Source organism: Salmo salar, chromosome 03 (genome assembly GCF_965601325.2).
Source record: "Salmo salar chromosome 03, fSalSal1, whole genome shotgun sequence".
NCBI classification, from domain to species: Eukaryota; Metazoa; Chordata; class Actinopteri; order Salmoniformes; family Salmonidae; genus Salmo; species Salmo salar.
The window spans coordinates 31,237,148-31,255,239 of NC_138293.1; the positions used below are offsets into that span (position 1 = coordinate 31,237,148).

General features: G+C 43.5%; 2 protein-coding genes across 3 annotated transcripts in view; both read right to left on the reverse strand.

Annotated features, from left to right (window-relative positions):
- Positions 1 to 2,074: 2,074 nt before the first annotated feature.
- LOC106599713 (tubulin beta-2A chain) lies at positions 2,075 to 7,739 on the reverse strand. Of its 2 annotated transcripts, XM_014191012.3 has the most exons (4): positions 7,529 to 7,739; positions 6,968 to 7,076; positions 5,261 to 5,371; positions 2,075 to 3,533 (listed from the first exon to the last, which is right to left on the reverse strand). In XM_014191012.3, exons 1-4 carry the CDS (start codon positions 7,583 to 7,585, stop codon positions 2,440 to 2,442), a joined length of 1,371 nt encoding a protein of 456 aa, XP_014046487.1. In that variant the 5' UTR covers positions 7,586 to 7,739; the 3' UTR covers positions 2,075 to 2,439. The 2 variants fall into 2 exon arrangements, with proteins under 2 accessions (XP_014046487.1, XP_045570673.1); XM_045714717.2 differs by lacking the exons at positions 5,261 to 5,371; positions 6,968 to 7,076; positions 7,529 to 7,739 and adding an exon at positions 4,837 to 5,004.
- A 943-nt stretch (positions 7,740 to 8,682) lies between these two features.
- The window catches only part of LOC106599714 (solute carrier family 22 member 23), a 62,117-nt gene continuing 52,707 nt past the window's right edge, over positions 8,683 to 18,092 (reverse strand). Inside the window, exons 7-10 of the mRNA XM_014191013.3 lie at positions 17,563 to 17,801; positions 16,780 to 16,812; positions 14,763 to 14,886; positions 8,683 to 13,477 (exon numbers count right to left, since the gene is read on the reverse strand). Of these exons, the coding sequence (XP_014046488.3) occupies positions 11,869 to 13,477; positions 14,763 to 14,886; positions 16,780 to 16,812; positions 17,563 to 17,801 (2,005 nt within the window). The 3' untranslated portion in view covers positions 8,683 to 11,868. The remainder of the gene's footprint in view (positions 13,478 to 14,762; positions 14,887 to 16,779; positions 16,813 to 17,562; positions 17,802 to 18,092) is intronic.

Here is an 18,092-nt window from a genome sequence, read left to right on the forward strand (position 1 = left end):
GGGGTGGAAAGGAAGGCCTAACTTTTGATAGTACCATGCATAATGATTTGAAAACAGTTTATTTGCAAACAAGACACACTGATTTGGCATTGGAGAAAGATGATAAGACGAACGCATAAGCCTATCTCTCTGTCCATTCTTAGCCTGTCATTTCGGTAATTTGTGTGGTATAAAAAAATATTCTACTAAGGTTTCTAGCCATGTAAAATGACGTAGAAATGCATATTTTTTATTTTTTTTACAGACCCGCAAATACAATGATAGATTCATGCAAAGCTTTTATTATAAAGCAGATATTTCCACCACTACTCTTGTGCATGGTGGTCTGAGAACCCACAACCTTCTGGCCCGCAGCCCTGTGAGCTATCAAAATTCCAGCAAATGCTTACAGGGCGAAGAACAATTTCTAAAACTGCATAGGCCTATCTAAGTTTCTGGTTTGTCCTAGAAGTGAGGGTAAATGGTAGGCATGTTCTCTGCTATTCACTGTATGTTTTAATTATTATTTCAGTTATAGGGGAGGGCTTAGTTATAATATATTTTGCTGGAGGGAGGGACATCCATTTTCATTTCAGAGCGGTCCGACTTTCTCCAGGTAACTCTTATTATTAATAACGTACACTTCCTTAACAAAAAGAACAATGGCAATAGTTTTTCACAGAATAGCTTCAGATGAAGGAGACGACGCACAGGTGCAGAAGACAATACAGGTGAAACAAGCATTTCGCTGAACCTACGATAACATCTTCAAATCTGCGTACACGACCATAAACTTTGATTTGATTTTGAGTGCTTTTTATCACTGTGTCTCAAAAGACACTGAGAACTTAAAGAAATATCTCCACGGAAATGTGAAAAATATACAAGAACAATTTGGTTCATCTCAGGGAATATTCTCTTCCTTGGAGTGTTATTACTTGTTTGGCTACAAAGCTCGAGTCCAGAGCACATACTCAATTGCAGTAATACTCCACTAGGTGTCATCATTGGCATATCAAACATTAGCCATGATTCTAACCTTTGCCTCATGTCTACACCCCAGCTCAATTCTAATTCTAACCATAACCTCACTCTGGCCTAACCTGTGGTTTTGGGTGATCCTACCGGTTTTTAATTCATATGCTTCTGCTAGGTCCTCCTTGGTAACCACACATTCATTCAATGTATGATGTATTTGACAAGAGCATCTTTTGCCCATTTGTCTGAATGCGAAAACATGACCTCATTTGAACACTTTGGCAACTTGAACACTGACAGCATTCTTCCTTGTCAGACTTTTTAGCCATTTTCTGTCAAGATAGAACTACTTCAGTCTTCAAGTATTGACGGACCTCAGCGCAATGAAAAATTTAACCGTTATTTACTGTCCCTCTAACTTAAGTAGAAACTCTTGGCAGTGAGCCTTTCCAGCCTTGCAATTCATATTTTACCAAGGACCTGGTTGTAAATGATATGAAGCAAATTGACCAGGTTGAATAAAGGTGTGTGATATTGTGCTGAACCAATGTGAATATCTGATAAGGCTTATATATTCAAAGTTTGGTACTTTGATTTTCTTAATTATTAGCCAAAATATTGAGGCATTGAAAGAGCGCCCTAATGATGTCGTCATTGTTTGTGTGAGTCGTATAAGTTTGTATATGGAGAGCGCCCTACTTCTCCACACATTAAACTCTATACTCTAACAGCTGCCAAGTCTGGCCAGCCTTTAATCTGATTTACTAGCTCCCAGATCAAAACATGATAAAGAGGACTAAACAGATGTTCCTTTTTTTCCTCTGAGTCTTTGAGGAAGTGTTTTCTGTCCCAGACAGACACACAGTCATGATGACTCAGGACACTCACAAGACTATAAAAGTAGTAAGCTTCTTGGGGGTATGGTAATAACATTCAAGTCTTACCTTGCATTTTAAAACCAGAAAACATCTCTTTCATCCAGTATCATCATTACATCATGGAAAACTGAGTTATTGTATTTTGGTTACGCCTGCTCCCAAAGTCTGGAGTGTTCATTGTATCTCACCTGCTGAATACGATTAGCACTCCCATGAAAAAAAGCCTACAGATACTGATATTCATAGGACAGCACCATTTTATTTTGCGACAAAAAATGTATTCTGAGGTAAATGTTACAAGAATCGGTTTTTGACAATACTGTATTGTTGTTTTATTGACATTGATACAGCATGAATTGGAAAACCAATGACGTCATTTAAAATACTCACATAATTGTTATGTTTCTAATATCACTTATGGTCTTCAAGACATAATCGAAACACAATGAAACGCAGTAGTAGTAGTTTTTAGGCTAAAGAGCTATAATATATCTTGACGCGACGATAACTCATCTGCGCCTCTATCGTTCCATAACTATTGATAATTTAAAATGACTGGTGGATATAACATACAGACTGCTGTGCTGCTTCTACCCGGCATCCCTCAGTGGCGGACATCATGGTGCTGCTGGACATCCTGCTCCTCATCCTCCAGCTCGTCTTCTTCATACTCGCCAATCTCGTCAGCGGTGGCGTCCTGGTACTGCTGGTACTCAGACACCAGGTCGTTCATGTTGCTCTCTGCTTCTGTAAACTCCATCTCGTCCATACCCTCTCCGGTGTACCAGTGAAGGAAGGCCTTACGGCGGAACATGGCGGTGAACTGCTCAGAGATCCTCCTGAACAGCTCCTGGATGGCCGTGCTGTTGCCGATGAAGGTGGCGGACATCTTGAGGCCGCGGGGCGGGATGTCGCAGACGGCCGTCTTCACATTGTTGGGGATCCACTCTACGAAGTAGCTGCTGTTCTTGTTCTGCACACTCAGCATCTGCTCGTCCACCTCCTTCATGGACATGCGCCCGCGGAAGATGGCGGCCACGGTGAGGTAGCGGCCGTGGCGAGGGTCGCAGGCGGCCATCATGTTCTTGGCGTCAAACATCTGCTGTGTGAGCTCGGGCACGGAGAGGGCACGGTACTGCTGGCTCCCCCTGCTGGTTAGAGGGGCGAAGCCGGGCATGAAGAAATGCAAGCGGGGGAAGGGCACCATGTTGACGGCCAGCTTGCGGAGGTCAGCGTTAAGCTGACCAGGGAAGCGCAGGCAGGTGGTAACCCCGCTCATGGTGGCTGACACCAGGTGGTTGAGGTCTCCGTAGGTGGGCGTGGTGAGTTTGAGGGTACGGAAGCAGATGTCGTAGAGAGCCTCGTTGTCGATGCTGAAGGTCTCATCTGTGTTCTCCACCAGCTGGTGGACTGACAGGGTGGCATTGTAAGGCTCCACCACCGTGTCTGACACCTTGGGTGAGGGCATGACGCTGAAGGTGTTCATGATGCGGTCGGGGTACTCCTCGCGGATCTTGCTGATGAGCAGGGTGCCCATGCCAGAGCCGGTGCCCCCTCCCAGGGAGTGGGTAAGCTGGAAGCCCTGGAGGCAGTCACAGTTCTCAGACTCCTTCCTGACTACGTCCAGGACAGAGTCGACCAGCTCGGCTCCCTCTGTGTAGTGGCCTTTAGCCCAGTTGTTACCAGCTCCGCTCTGACCTGAAAGAGCCATGGTGAACCTGTGTTAAAAGACATCGCACCTTTGTGTGCTAATACACAGCTACAGTTGAAGTCAGAAGTTTACATACACCTTAGCCAGATACATTTAAACTCAGTTTTTCCACAATTCCTGACATTTAATCCTAGTAAAAATTCCCTGCCTTAGGTCAGTTAGGATCACCACTTTATTTAAGAATGTGAAATGTTAGAATAATAGTAGAGAATTATTTATTTCAGATTTTATTTCTTTCATCACATTCCCAGTGGGTCAGAGGTTTACATACAGTCAATTAGTGTTCTGTAGCATTGACTTTAAATTGCTTAACTTGGGTCAAAAGTTTTGGGTAGCCTTCCACAAGCTTCCCACAATAAGTTGGGTGAATTTTGTGCCATTCCTCCTGACAGAGCTGGTGTAACTGAGTCAGGTTTGTAAGCCTCCTTGCTCGCGCACGCTTTTTCAGTTCTGCCCACAGATTTTCTATAGGATTGAGGTCAGGGCTTTGTGATGGCCACTCTAATACCTTGACTTTGTTGTCCTTAAGCCATTTTGACACAACATTGGAAGTATGCTTGGGGTATATTGTCCATTTGGAAGACCCATTTGCGACCAAGCTTTACCTTCCTGACTGATGTCTTGAGATCTTGCTTTAATATATCCACATGGTTTTCCTTTCTCAAGATGCCATCTATTTTGTGAAGTGCACCAGTCCCTCCTGCAGCAAAGCACCCCTACAACATGATGCTGCCACCCCCGTGCTTCACGGTTGGGATGGTGTTCTTCGGCTTGCAAGTGTCCCCCTTTTTCCTCCAAACATAACAATGGTCATTATGGCCAACCTGTTCTAGTTTTGTTTCATCAGACCAGAGGACATTTCTCCAAACAGTACAATCTTTGTGAAATAATCTGTCTGTAAACAATTATTGGAAAAATTACTTGTGTCATGCACAAAGTAGATATCCTAACCCGACTTGCCAAAACTATAGTTTGTTAACAAGAAACTTTTGGAGTGTTTGAAAAACAAGTTTTAATGACTCCAACATAAGTGTATGTAAACTTCCAACTTCAACTGTAGCAATGCACATCAATTAGAATGAAAAGTCAGTTAACAAGTTAACAAGCAAATGCATTGGGCATATTATTTGTCCGTTTCCATTGAGAGAGACATTTCCATTTTGTTAAGAGTGGATAATTACAGTGGATAAAAACAGCTTAATTGAGCATGATCAAGAGTACCATAATCATGATCTAAAATATTATCGTGTAGAAGTCCGCATATACAATAGGATGTGAATGTAGACTTACTATACTTTATGCAGTAGAATTGGCAAGGTGTCGTGGGTGGATTCTATTTAATTCTATATCCCCATCTTGATGAGCACTGCAACAGTAGCAGTCTATGCCCTGTTTTCTGCTGCACCATGCTAGCTGTCTGTGCCTGACACAACCGCTCGCCGACCATGCATCCCCTTACTGGCACATTGCTGAGCTGTGGCGGAAGAGTTGCACATTGAACACACTGTATCTATGTCAAAGTTAAACTAAGCTTGGCTTCAGAGGACATGACAGTGAATGCTGACACAGACATGACATGCTGTGGGTTGAGGATAGAAGTGCTGACAGGACATGATGATGACCCATTGGGCAAGACAGCACAGACAGATCTGGGACCAGGCTGGGCAAGATAGCATAAAACAATCTGGAACCCGGTTAGATAACCACTACTCACCAAAGACAAAGTTGTCTGGTCTGAAGAGCTGGCCGAAGGGCCCGGAGCGTACAGAGTCCATGGTGCCTGGCTCCAGATCCACCAGGATGGCCCGGGGGACAAACTTGTTACCTGTGGGGGAGGAGAGGCAGGGACATCAGGTTTAGGGAGGGAAGGAGGATGGGCTCTCTCTCTCTTGCTTTTTCTCACTCACTCACACAGCCTCCCTTGCAGACTGCAGCACAGAAAAACTGCTAGCTCCAGTCCAAGGAGGCTGAGCTAAGCTGAATTCATTCAGACCAAGATGGCATCTCCCAGTAGACATGACACATTTTCTCTCTTATCGTCATATCATCTTATCATGCTGCTGTGCGCATTTCTCTATGAGTGGAAATTAAATCAGAGCCACGTTAACAAGAGAGGTCAATAGTGCTTAGCATTGCACGCACAGGAAATAGGATCGGGGCTAACCACAGGACATGTAGGCCTACTATAGGCTCCAGAATCTGCAGCCTGGCTGGTTTGCCATAGGAGACTGACTGTTCCGTATGAGAGAGAGACAGAGACAACGAATGGGATTCTGCATGGCCGTGACCTTCAAATGCCTGGGCAATAAAAAAAATCTGATCAACGCACAGACAGCAGGTAAGCGTTAGGGTTGGGTTGGTTTTATAGAGACTGCATTCACTGCAGATATATACATGCCGCCGCCACCCCCCCCCGCGACAGGCTCTTAAGAGACGGAGAGAGAGCGAGAGAGAGAAAGAGGGAGAGAAAGATGATGCTGCAGAGAAAGAGGTGATACAGGGAGAGAAAGAGAGACCCGGAGGGAGGGAGGGAGGGAGGGAGAGAGAGAGATTGACAGGTCCCTGCTGCTGTCCTCATTTTCCCCTGCCCTGCCACTGGGCCCTCTGCACCCAGACAGATATTATGGTCACAATGTCACATTCTCAATTTAAATTTGTCCTACAGTGCATGAGTTTGCAAGTCAAAAAAGGTATGCAGTTTTCATCACCAGAGAATATAGTTTTCGTTCTGAGTTTATTTAGGGCAAGGCCAAAGCACACTGAGTGTACAAAACATTAGGAACATCTTCCTAATATTGAGGTGCACCCCCTTTGCCCTCAAAACAGACAAAATTTGTCAGGGCATGGACTTTACAAGGTGTCAAAAACGTTCCACAGGGATTGCTGGCTCATGTTGACTCCAATGCTTCCCATAGTTGTGTCAAGTTGGCTGGATGTCCTTTGGGTGGTGGACCATTCTTGATACACACACGGGAAACTGTTGAGCATGAAAACCCAGCAGCGGTGCCGTTCTTGACACACTCAAACCAGTGCGCCTGGCACCTACTACCATATCAAAAGCCACTTAAATATTCAAAGGCACTTAAATATTTTGTCTTGCTCATTCACCCTTTGAAAGGCACAAATACACAATCAATGTCTCAATTGTCTCAAGATTTAAAAATCCTTCTTTAACCTGTCTCCTCCCCTTCATCTACACTGATTGACGTGGATTTAACAGGTGACATCAATAAGGGATCACAGCTTTCACCTGGATTCACCTGGTCGGTCTGTGTCATGGAAAGAGCAGGTGCTTCTAATGCTTTGTACACTCAGTTTACATTACAGTGCTTATGGTTGATTATTTTCTTAGACCTGTTGTTTAGATGCATGCAGAGATTACTTGAAGACCAATCTAGATAGTAAATTGATATGTATTTACCTGATGCTTCATTGTAGTACACGTTTATCCTCTCCAGCTGCAGGTCACTGTCGCCTTGGTAACTGCCGGTGGGGTCGATGCCATGTTCGTCACTTATCACCTCCCAGAACTAAAAATGGGACAAAGAATAGGTCATGCAAACGTAATGCTTCATAGTTTGACCTGAGAGATCTGGCTAGAACCTGATCAAGACATGGAAAAGTACTGGACGGTCGTTGTGCGTAGTCTATCGCTATGGCGCAGCTCCTTTGGCGCCAGCCCCGCAGGTGCGCGACACCACTGCAGACCCTTTGGCTCCTAGCCCAAGTCCAAAAGCAACACACCCATATCAACCTAATGGCATCTTATATTTGTAAATAAATTAAACACCAATTTCCACGACACATTTGTCCAAAAACATGACCCCAAAATACTGGATGGCTGATTTTGTTCTCTTGGAAAATGTAGTGCGATTCATGTTGGGACAAAAGCATGCAGGTCTCAAAATTGTAAACATCTAACAAAAAAAAGGATTGCTCATAATAACCTCTGCGTCTAGACAAATATACACATAACACCTACCTTCGCACCAATCTGGTTTCCGCATTGCCCGGCCTGGATATGAACAATCTCCCTCATGATGATGCCTTTTCAGTGCACGCAGATAGCAGCCTTTTGTCTCAACTAACAACAGTGCCCTCAACCTGGTTGCGACCACTGTGTTTCTCGCCTCTCAGCAGTTGTTACATTCTTATGGCGATCGGTAAACCAAGGGAGACTCGTCATGTTGATGCTGATTGGGTGACGTCACACCTGTGCTGCATCCCAATTTTGCGCACCAGCCTATCAGCGGGCACCGGTTTGATGCAGTGGACGGGATGAGGATCTTGCTGCATCACTCTCCATGACATCACCCTGTCCCGGGCCAAAATGCGGGTTGTTGCCAAGCACTTTTAATCTAATACGTGGCGCATAGGCCTAGCTGTTAGTTTCCAAGTTAAGGAAATACAGCTTAATTGTCGATAAATATGCACCCTTTCAATATAACATAGGCATTGCCCATGTACCTTGCAGTCCTGAATCTTGCAGTCCTGACTCTGCTTCAGGTGTAGCCTATATTTTGTCCAATAGAGGTCAGTTTGGAGCTTTGCAACTATACCGTCCACAATGTTAAAATCAAAGACAGGTTACTTATTTGTTCTTATTAATGACTTGTTTAGCAGAGACAGGAAAAGCCTTCACCTAGGCACACGTTCGCCATGTATTGCTTTATTGTATGACATCATACAACAGGAAGTGGTTAAAATCAGAGTATTCCAAGCAGAGAAATCTATTGGCAGCACGAGTGAGTTTTTTTGGTTTAGTAGTATGGTCTTAACATATAAAGATCAAATCAAATTGTACACATTTTTATCAGATGTTATTGTGGGTGTAGTGAAATGCTAATCAATACAACTAATTACTGAATCATATTTAGGAGATGACTTTCCAGCACAGCAGTACACCAACATGAATCCACAATTCATTAAGAAGGTGAATATTGAAAACTGATCCTTTACATACAGAATTGACACACTTTATGCCCTTGTCATTATCTTGGGTTGGAGAGGAGGACATCGAGCAGTAAAAAACAAAACATAAAACAAGAACCTTGCACAGAAACACCTCAAGATTCAAGAGGTGGCTTGAAAATTGTCCGAAGACCAATTAACTCAACCAAGACCCAGAATGCATCATTGATCAATAAATAGTGAAGTTTATTCCGACACATATGGCTTATATACAAATGCATTATTCAAGTTAAAACAAAAAAGGGAAAATTAAACTGATAAAATCCATGTTTTTACATTCATTCATTCAAATCATGCAAAAACAGAAACTGTTACATCAGGACTATTTCTCATTTTCCGCAACATAGTTTGGCTGCAGTGGGGACAATTTAGGATGAGGGGAGTCATTTGATCAGTTGAAAACCATTTCCAAACCACTGTATAATAGCACAACCTATCAATGCACAACGAATCATAGTCAGTTTACATAACATCAGTCTGCTTTTCCATCTCAATGCATTTTCTTTACCACTATATACTCAATGTATTATATTGTCCATCTACTTAGACTGTTTTAGTACAGCCACTTTCCAAGCCATCACTCTACCCATAGAAATAGAATGAGTCATTATACGTCTGACTAACCATACACCATCGCTGGTGCTGCTGTCGCTATTACATATGAAATCCGAGACTGTAACGTAAGGTTGTAATGTGTTGTACTGTGACATTTTAAGATAAGAGCGGTTGCAGTTCAAGAAATGTGGGGTGAGAAGTATTGCTACAGCTGCAGACAAAACACTTAACATTTGTACGATTGGCCTCTTCTGTTGTTCCAGTGTCAATAGACTGTCGTGCGTTAATAACACCATCCTCACATCACAGCTAACCAAATGTAGTAATCTGACTTGACAGGAGTACAGGAGACATGGTTTGAGGCGTGAAGTCTATTAGATATTAAAAGAAGCTAAGAGACTCATACAGGGGGTGTAATGAAGTTTTACTTGATTCACATATCCTTTCTCCGCCGTGCTTGAATTTTCTGGACAAGGTGTATGTAGTATTAGGAATGAAGACCACAGCAACAAGTATATCTTCTTTAACAGTGTGCTTATTTACCAGTAAATAACCAGAGAATAAACAGAAAGTAGGTTGTTACACTTAGTATTTACATAGTTCATTTTACATCCATAGAACTACATGACAGTGTGTGTTGTGATGACTACTGTATGATTAGTGTACAGTAGAGTGATCAGTAGCTGCTATTGCATGATACATAATACTTTGGTCACCTCCAAAGCCATTGTATTTTCCTGTTTAAATATATATTAATAAACACACTGTAAAAGACTGGACTCCATGGCATTTGAAAGGACAAGACGTCAATCAAAGACTTTAGAAAAAAAAAAAAGAAGCTCTACATCACAATAAGTGATGTTGTATTTGTAAACAGTGGCCTAACAACACAAAGATCTCATCACAATCTGATGCAATTGCCTAACCAGTGAACTGACAGCCACCATTTTGTTTGCCCGGTATGTACTATTGTCAATAGTCAATCACAGACGTTGGTAAAACATGATGTTGCCACTAGACATTTGAGTTTTTCCAAAGAAAAAGAAAGCTCTTCATATATTTTTGTTTTAATTAAAAATAATCAGAGACATTGGTTGTAGTTTTTGCTAATAATGATCACAACATTTCGCTATCATGTCTGTATTGATTACAATGAAAGTAATTCATGTAAATGGTAGTTAATATTTTTGAAGTAAAAAAACTAACAAAAACAAAGAGGGATAAGCCGACATTTCAAATCGCAACAGAATTTGAGTCAATATCACAAATATATCAATTTTGCATACCTTGGTGAAGTTTAAATATTTTCTGGTATATTTTTGGGGAAATATACTACAAATATTTTTACATCACCAAATACACTAATTACATGTAGAAAACAAACACAAGATGGTGGCAATGACAGATGTATTTGTAATGAAGACAAAATCCTTTTGAGAGAGATAGCTCTTGTGTTTTTTTAGGTAACATTTGAACATCACCTCTTTGTTTCATGGAAAAGTTCACATTTTTGTTTACATGCTTTGTCCCCGTAGCGAAGGATAAAGTGCCACTTACATTCACACAAATAATGTTAACAGTGCCCCCTATCTTTATACACTAAGGACACCCCCCTCCCCCCGTGAAATAATAGCAATATTTTTTTTTGTGATCAAGCGCAACATCAGTAGCACAACAACAAACTACGCAATTTGACCTAGAATATCACATTAACAAGATCCAATTGCATATAGTACAATTCATGAACGTTTTTAAGAGTGGAAAAAAATGTCCCATGAAACATTGATATAGTCTGTAAATTCTCGAATGTTTCACTTACAGGACCGCAACGTCAACAAGCACAACATAGTCCTAAAGGACCAACAGACCTCTCACTTATACCACGTCGCCGGTACAGCTCTCCTTCTCTCGACAAACAGTCCATTGTCCTTTTAAACGTATGAACATGCCTCTTCAGTTCACAACATTCTCTTTCTCTAGTACCTTTTCATACACCCATGCTCGTATAACACTAAGGACTGAAGTCTTGAGATGTTTCGCTTGTGATTTTTAACTCATTGCATCATACATTTAAACATCTCCAATACTTGGGGCAAAACGCAGAGTCTTTTGGTTTTTCATATTTGGCAAATTGCTCTTTTCCCTACACAGATTCCATTCAGTTTCTGAGAACTAATTTCAGCGACAACAAAAACCAAATTGGGTGACACTCTAAACTCGGTTTAGATATCTGGCACTGTTGACATTCAAAATTATGCATTGTATTCTTAAAGTATTTTTTTTTCTACATAAGGCAAATGTACATCAAACACATTGGGCGTACATCTAAGTCTGCAATTGAGGCAAATGTACAGTCAAATGTTTTTTAGTGGTATGTATGGCATCTCCAACTAAGCATTGGGATCAAGTGTCAGAGGAAGTCAAAGGGAGTTTTGGCTGGTAGTTTCTCAGTCTAAAATGACACACAGATTCCCCCAACAATGTAAAACGCTGAAGATGTCAGTTATGTACAGTTCCACACTGTGGCAGAGTAACCACTCATTACTGTCACCTCAGAACGGTTCTCCTGTCCTGTTTTCTGGCTGTTGCCAGTAAAAAGTGTCACAGAGATACACTTGTTCCTATATCAAGCTGTTCCCTCTCCTGTCTATCACTGGCATTCTCCCTACAGAGCAGCCAAAATGTCTAAGGCCTGATCAGCTAGTTAGTGACCCCATACATGTGACCTGGATGTCCAGGGCTTCTTCCGCCACGAGGAAGGGGCACACCTCCTTGTTCCAGAGGTAGAGCCTTGGATCATGACGATGCCACCCCGTTGATGACGCGGTTTTCTGAGATAGTACAGTCCATTATAGGGAGGATACCCGAGTCTATGGGGGAGGAGATGGTGCAGTCCATTATTGTGGAAGCGGTGGCCGCCTCTGTGGTCTCAGAGTCTGTTACGTTGGGGTGCTGTGAGTCTATGACAAGCGGAATGGTAGAGTCCAATGAAAGGGGTTGAACAATGTCTGTGATGGGGAGAGTGGTAGAGTCCACAGTGAGGGTGTGAACAGTGTCCATGACAGGGGGCATGGAAGAGTCCACTGTTGTGGGGATATGACCTAAGTCATTGGGTGGTGGTGGTAGTGGGCAGATGGGGGGATGAACAGGGGCATGAGCTACGACAGGGTAAGCGGGAGAAACAACAATATTATTAACACATGGGGATGAGTCCAACTCTAGAGTATGGACAGAGTCTGTGAGAAGGGGAATGGTACAGTCTGATGTAGGGGGAGGAGGAGCGGGGAGTTTGTCATCTAGAGAGTATATGATCGGGTCTGTGGTTATGTGGTCAGTAGAATCAATAGGAGTCGTACAGTCCGCATTGGGGGGAGGGAGAAGAATGTCATTGATGACAGGAGTAGGGGAGGGTGTTGGAGAGGGGGGTAGAAGGTCAAGTACAGGGGGAGTGGTATAGTCCAATGTAGGGGTGGTTTCTATGACAGGGGGAATGGTAGAGTTCAATGTAGGGGTGGTTTCTATGACAGGGGGAATGGTAGAGTTCAATGTAGGGGTGGTTTCTATGACAGGGGGAGAGTCCAATGTGGCGGTAGGGGGAGTTTCAATTACTTCTGGAGCATCCAATGAAGTGGGGGTGGATTCTATAACAGGTGGAGTGGAAGGATCCAATACGGAACTAGGGGTGGATTCTATGACAGGGGGAGTGGAAGGGTACAATGCGGAGGTAGGGGTTGAATCAAGTACTGGCGGAATGGTTGATTCCAATAAAGAGATGGGAAGAGTTTCAGTGACAGGGGAAATAGTGTTGACCAAGATGGATGTATGGGTATCTTCTGTGAGGGGGCTACTGGTAACGTCTTTAGTAGGGGAGGGAGCCGTCTCATCATTAACAATGAAAGTGGATAAAGGGGCAACAGAATTAATGAGGGGTATATCAGTGGAGTCTTCAGTGGATTTGCCATCAGATTCAGGCTGGTGTGACATTAACTTCCTAGCGGAGGGCGCCGAAACGTCAATAACCGATGGTGCTGTGCGGTCAACAGCGGAGGACGCCGTGAACTCCATTGTGGAGACAGCGGTGGCGGCCGCCTCGTGCAGCGGCGTGTCGTGGACCCGGGTGTAGTCCCTGTTGCTCTCCAACTGGGCCAGGAGGAGGCGCTGTTCGCCAGGCTTCCTGGGGGGCAGCAGGGGCTGGCGGGTGTAACACTCTCCGTCGGCCAGGGTCTCGGGTAGAGGCTGGTAGCGCGTCTCGGGGAGGAGGAGAATGCAGATGATGCAGATGAGGGTGCAACAGGCGAAGATGATGTGGTGAAGGAAGTATCCCTTCTGGTTGTGGAGCTCCATGATGGGGGCGGTCAGCATGCCGAAGCCAGCGCTGGCGAGCACCAGGCCCAGACCCCCACCCCTACGGAGCGAGACAAGGACCGTCATGTCAGTAATCACTTTTGAAGCCTACACATCTAAACCAAATCTCAAACCCACCCTTGGCCCCTACTCTCTAAGCTCTCATGTAGATTTGAGAGGATACAGACCACCACCCCATACAGAAATAGGGACTTCCTAACTGATGTTCCTTGTCTATCTCTGAAGAACATGACTACACCCGATCCCAAACCAACCTCCAAGCCCCACTGTCTTTAAACCATATCCATCCTGTAGAAAAGGTGTGACCTGAAACCTCTACCATTTCCAGTGCAATGTTCTGCTTTGTTACATTCCAAGTCTATTCAATTTCAATGCTTTCTTTATATTCACATTCAATAGCACATTCCCCATTGCAAGCCACTACTATTCTCATTTCCTCATGCAGACGCACGTGGTCTGTGTTATTGACATGTCCTTGCCATTTTACTCCCACAGCAGCAGAGACTGCTGCAATACCATGTAACAGCATCCTGCCAAAGCAGTACCCTCATTTCTCTCCTGTCTGCTCTGTGACTGGCCACCAGGTGGCGATCCACAGTCACTCTTCAGGCAGTACAGTGCACCACACCTTACATAATACAACACAGCATCATGATGATGATGATCCAAAGCTGTGTCAGTTTGTCAAGAGAGGGAAAGGCTAATTCAAAACAAGGCTGATCTGTAAAAAGAGACCTCGGTCTCAGCATGACTCCCTGTCAAAATAAAGGTTAAATAAATTAATAATAATATAGAAATATGGATATTGAACTACACCTTTATTATGGTTGTGCATTTAACAAGAGAGCCATGATCACACACACTCATTTTAAGTGCTTATAGCAGGGTAGTAATATTCTGGTGATATCCTGGCAGGTCAGAGACACTGAATCATGAACCTCTCTATTGAGATCAGACTGCGACTACATTCTACTATGATAGTGCGCATCACAAAACACAGGCTATTTTCCCTTCACACTACGTGATGACAGCAACCTTCAAAACTCCACACCTCTCTTTCTCCAATTCCAGATGTATACAGTATGTTTTTCATAGCTTGACAGAGTGAATGTTCTGTAAAATGTTATAAAATTAACCAGACACTTGACCCAACCCATCTCTGAATAAAAGGGGAAGAAAATGGAAACCCTGTTTTTGATTTCCATGAAGCTTTCTCCTCAACCCTGGCCTGCACATATCCTGACTGACGGCCCCCTCTGAAACCTATCCCTCACCTCCCCCTCGTCCCCTCCACTGGTCCGTTCCAAGTGTGTGGGTGGGCTTACCTGATGACGGTGGGGGTGATCTCAGCGCAGAAGAAGATGCTCAGGTTGCTGACAGCGTGGGAGGAGAACATGCCGATGATGGAGAAGGCGATGGAGAAGTTCTTTTTCAGCGTATCCGAGCGCTCTGGACAGACAGACGACAACACACGAGTCAGCCATTAAACACGACTCAGAATTAAGTTGAGATTTGTGTATCTGAGTACTCTGCATAGCAAGAAAACAAACTTAATTATCCAGCCATCATACAGAGAGAATACATTCTAATGTACTGTAGAAAGGTGAGATTAACTCAATAGAAAAATACTATATCTAACCCTGAATGAATGATTCTCATATGAGAAGGCTCAGTGCACTGATGAACAGTACCTAATACATTCTCCTAAGAGCAGGTTGTTATTGAAGTAGTAGGATGATCCTATTAAACCTACTTAGACTGTTACATAATTCCCATGAGTGCATGTTGTTGAGCATCCTGTATGTTGTCCATCACCCTGACCATGTTATCCATTTAAAACTAAACTAGCCATGACGGATTACCCTGACGTTTATCTGTCTGATCCTCAGCTAAACAGCAGCAAAACAATCCTAGAACTAACTCACACAGTGCTGCCGAATGAGACGTGTTAAAATTGACAGACGATCATTTGAAACTGGTCTCAGTTCAGTTTGTTGCTGAATGAGACATGTTTAAATTGACAGAAGATCATCTGAAACTGGTCTCAGATTAGTTTGTTGCTGAATGAGACATGTTTAAGTTGACCTAAGCGGATAATCTGAGGCACAACTCAGATCAGTTTGCTGCTCCTGTCTAATCCTCTGGCTGTCAGACAACAGGCCACGCTAATTTTGCTGCCAGGTGGAGGATTAGGGATAGAGAGTACGGAGATAAGAGAGGAGCTAGATAAACACACAGGGGAAGAAGAGGGCTAGAGGCTAGTAGGGTTAGCTAGGGTCAATGAGACCAAGCCAAACAGAGAGGATCATCAGAACAAAGCAAGGATCGGGAAGTGAAACACAGACAGGAAGACTTCTAATAGTTGTAAGAAGTTACATGAAGACCAGGCAAGATCAAAAAAAGTTCTGATGAACGATGGCGATAAAACCATATAACGTACTATAATACCATGCAGTAGTGTGGTTATTACACAGTCAACATCAGGTTTATTTGTTATAATGGACTGTAGTACTACCAAGTTGTACAACTAGCCTACCGCTGGTTTCATGTGTTAGCTGTTCCGTTTCACTGAAGGACAAGCAGGCTGGATCTGAATGTGTGTTTATGCAGTAAACAGAATGCAGCTAGCTTGTCCTTGAGAGATGTATTTATTCCTTGATGCCTACGGGCGTTCTGAGCCACAGTCACATGGTGCCTGTGTTTGAACTGTCACTCGTCAGAGTCGGCAAACAGAAATGACACGCCATGGTTTGCTCTATCGGGATCTGACTGAACTCTGCAATGAGTTTGACTTTGTTGTTCTTAGGGAGTGGGTGGGAGAGTGGGAGAAGGGGAGAGAGAGGACAAGTCACAGTATTTAGGTCGCAGTGATAGTGAAAAATCAACCTTTGCTTTAAACCACCTCTATTGCTCAACAAACACACTGCAAAGCCCCCTTGTTTTTCTGCTACTATGGTGGAACACTGACATTTTCTTAGTGTCCTCCAATCTTACACAAATGTCAGAGTTCCTCCAATCTTCGTCTAATCACATCAAAGAAATCATGTTAAGACATCTGCAGCTAGCCAGCCATCATAATGTGTTTCTAACGGCTTGAACCACATTTAAGACAGTAGATTGGTTATCAATTTATTGTGGAATTCTCTCATCTGCCTAGGACCTTGTTGGTTTTTTATCAAGCAGATACAGTATTTCAAGTAAGCTGATTATAATGGAGTAAACAGTTAAGACCCAGAATGATGGGCTATTGATTAGTTAAGAGTCTAGGGTACAGCAACCAGGGAAATATGGGCTGAGTTCCCACTAGAATGAATAGGAGAGAAATCGATGGTTGTACTGTACCTATATTGAGATGTACACTGTATTTCCCCAGCACTATAGGAGCCATAGGGAGAGAGAGGAAAACAGAAACAGGTTAATATGTAGTCAAATGATCCCACACACACACACACACACACACACACACACACACACACACACACACACACACACACACACTGCCCACAGTGAGATTTCCAGTCACAAAACACACATTGGTTACACCATAGCAATAACAAGACAATATGTTTGCTGTTTGAATGATCTCAAGGTGTATTTGTAGGTCTAGGTTAAATATATGTTCCCTCAACATTTAAGTGACTCTTTAAAAAAGGACTAAGTACTCGGTCAGATTTCAGACAACATCCGTCCTTGTCACACAGTAAAGAGACCACCTCCCACACACCTACAGTCAAACTCAACTTCAAAAACAACTATAAAAACTATTTCACCTCCACCCCCTGGAGGTCAGGGCCCCTGAGCACATGCCCTGCGTGCCCGGATGTCGGTAATTTGGTGATGATTAGGCCCGACTAGCTGGCTAGACTACCTTACCTAGCAATGTTAGCTGACACTGGCTAATTGATTGACTGACATAAGTGGAAGACCGCTGATGCACTACCAAATTTCGAAATGTGGGTTGTACTTTTCTAACTCGCAACAGAAAAAAATATGTTTTTTTTTGGTCAGGGGCCCCCTAGTGGCCACGGGGCCTTACACGCAGTGCATAGTTTGCGTATAGGAAGAGGCAGCTGTGTGTGTGTGTGTGCACTATACCATATGCGTATTATACTGTAGGCTACTCACAGTTGAGCAGGCCTAGCTGCAGCAGTGATGCCAGTGCAGTGATGATCATGAACATGAGCAGGCCTCCCCTCCTCCCCATCAGGGACACTGCCGGGCACAGTGCAATGCATGATGCCACTGCGATGCCCGCCATGGTGTAGTAGTCAGCGTAGAAGTTGTGGAACATGGTGGACTCGTGGGTCTCGTGGTGGTCCATCATACTGCGGGCAAAGCAATGGTGGATACCATAGCCCGTCAGTCTGGATACAGGGAGAAAGGAGAGAAGAGAGAGAGAGCGAGGAAAGGGTATGAGGAAAGAGAAAAGAGAGATAATGAAGACAGGGATAATGGGTGTGTGGTAGTGCAAGAGATGGAGAAAGGAGTAAGGAGATGAGTGTACAGAGGACAGAGAGAAAGAAAGAGGGATATTGGGAGAGAGGACAAAGAAAGACCATATAAGTTCAGACAGAGAGTAAGGAAGAAGGAAAAAAAAAAAGAGGAAAGTGAATTTCTGTGAAACAAAACTAAAAGCACACAAACCCTCTTGCTCG

Coding starts and splice junctions, on each gene's coding strand:
- LOC106599713 (XM_014191012.3), bottom strand. CDS start 7,585: ATGAGGGAGATTGTTCATATCCAGGCCGGGCAATGCGGAAACCAGATT. Junction 7,077..7,528: donor GAAACCAGATTGGTGCGAAG/GTAGGTGTTATG, acceptor TCCCATTTTTAG/TTCTGGGAGGTGATAAGTGA. Junction 5,372..6,967: donor GTACTACAATGAAGCATCAG/GTAAATACATAT, acceptor CCTCCCCCACAG/GTAACAAGTTTGTCCCCCGG.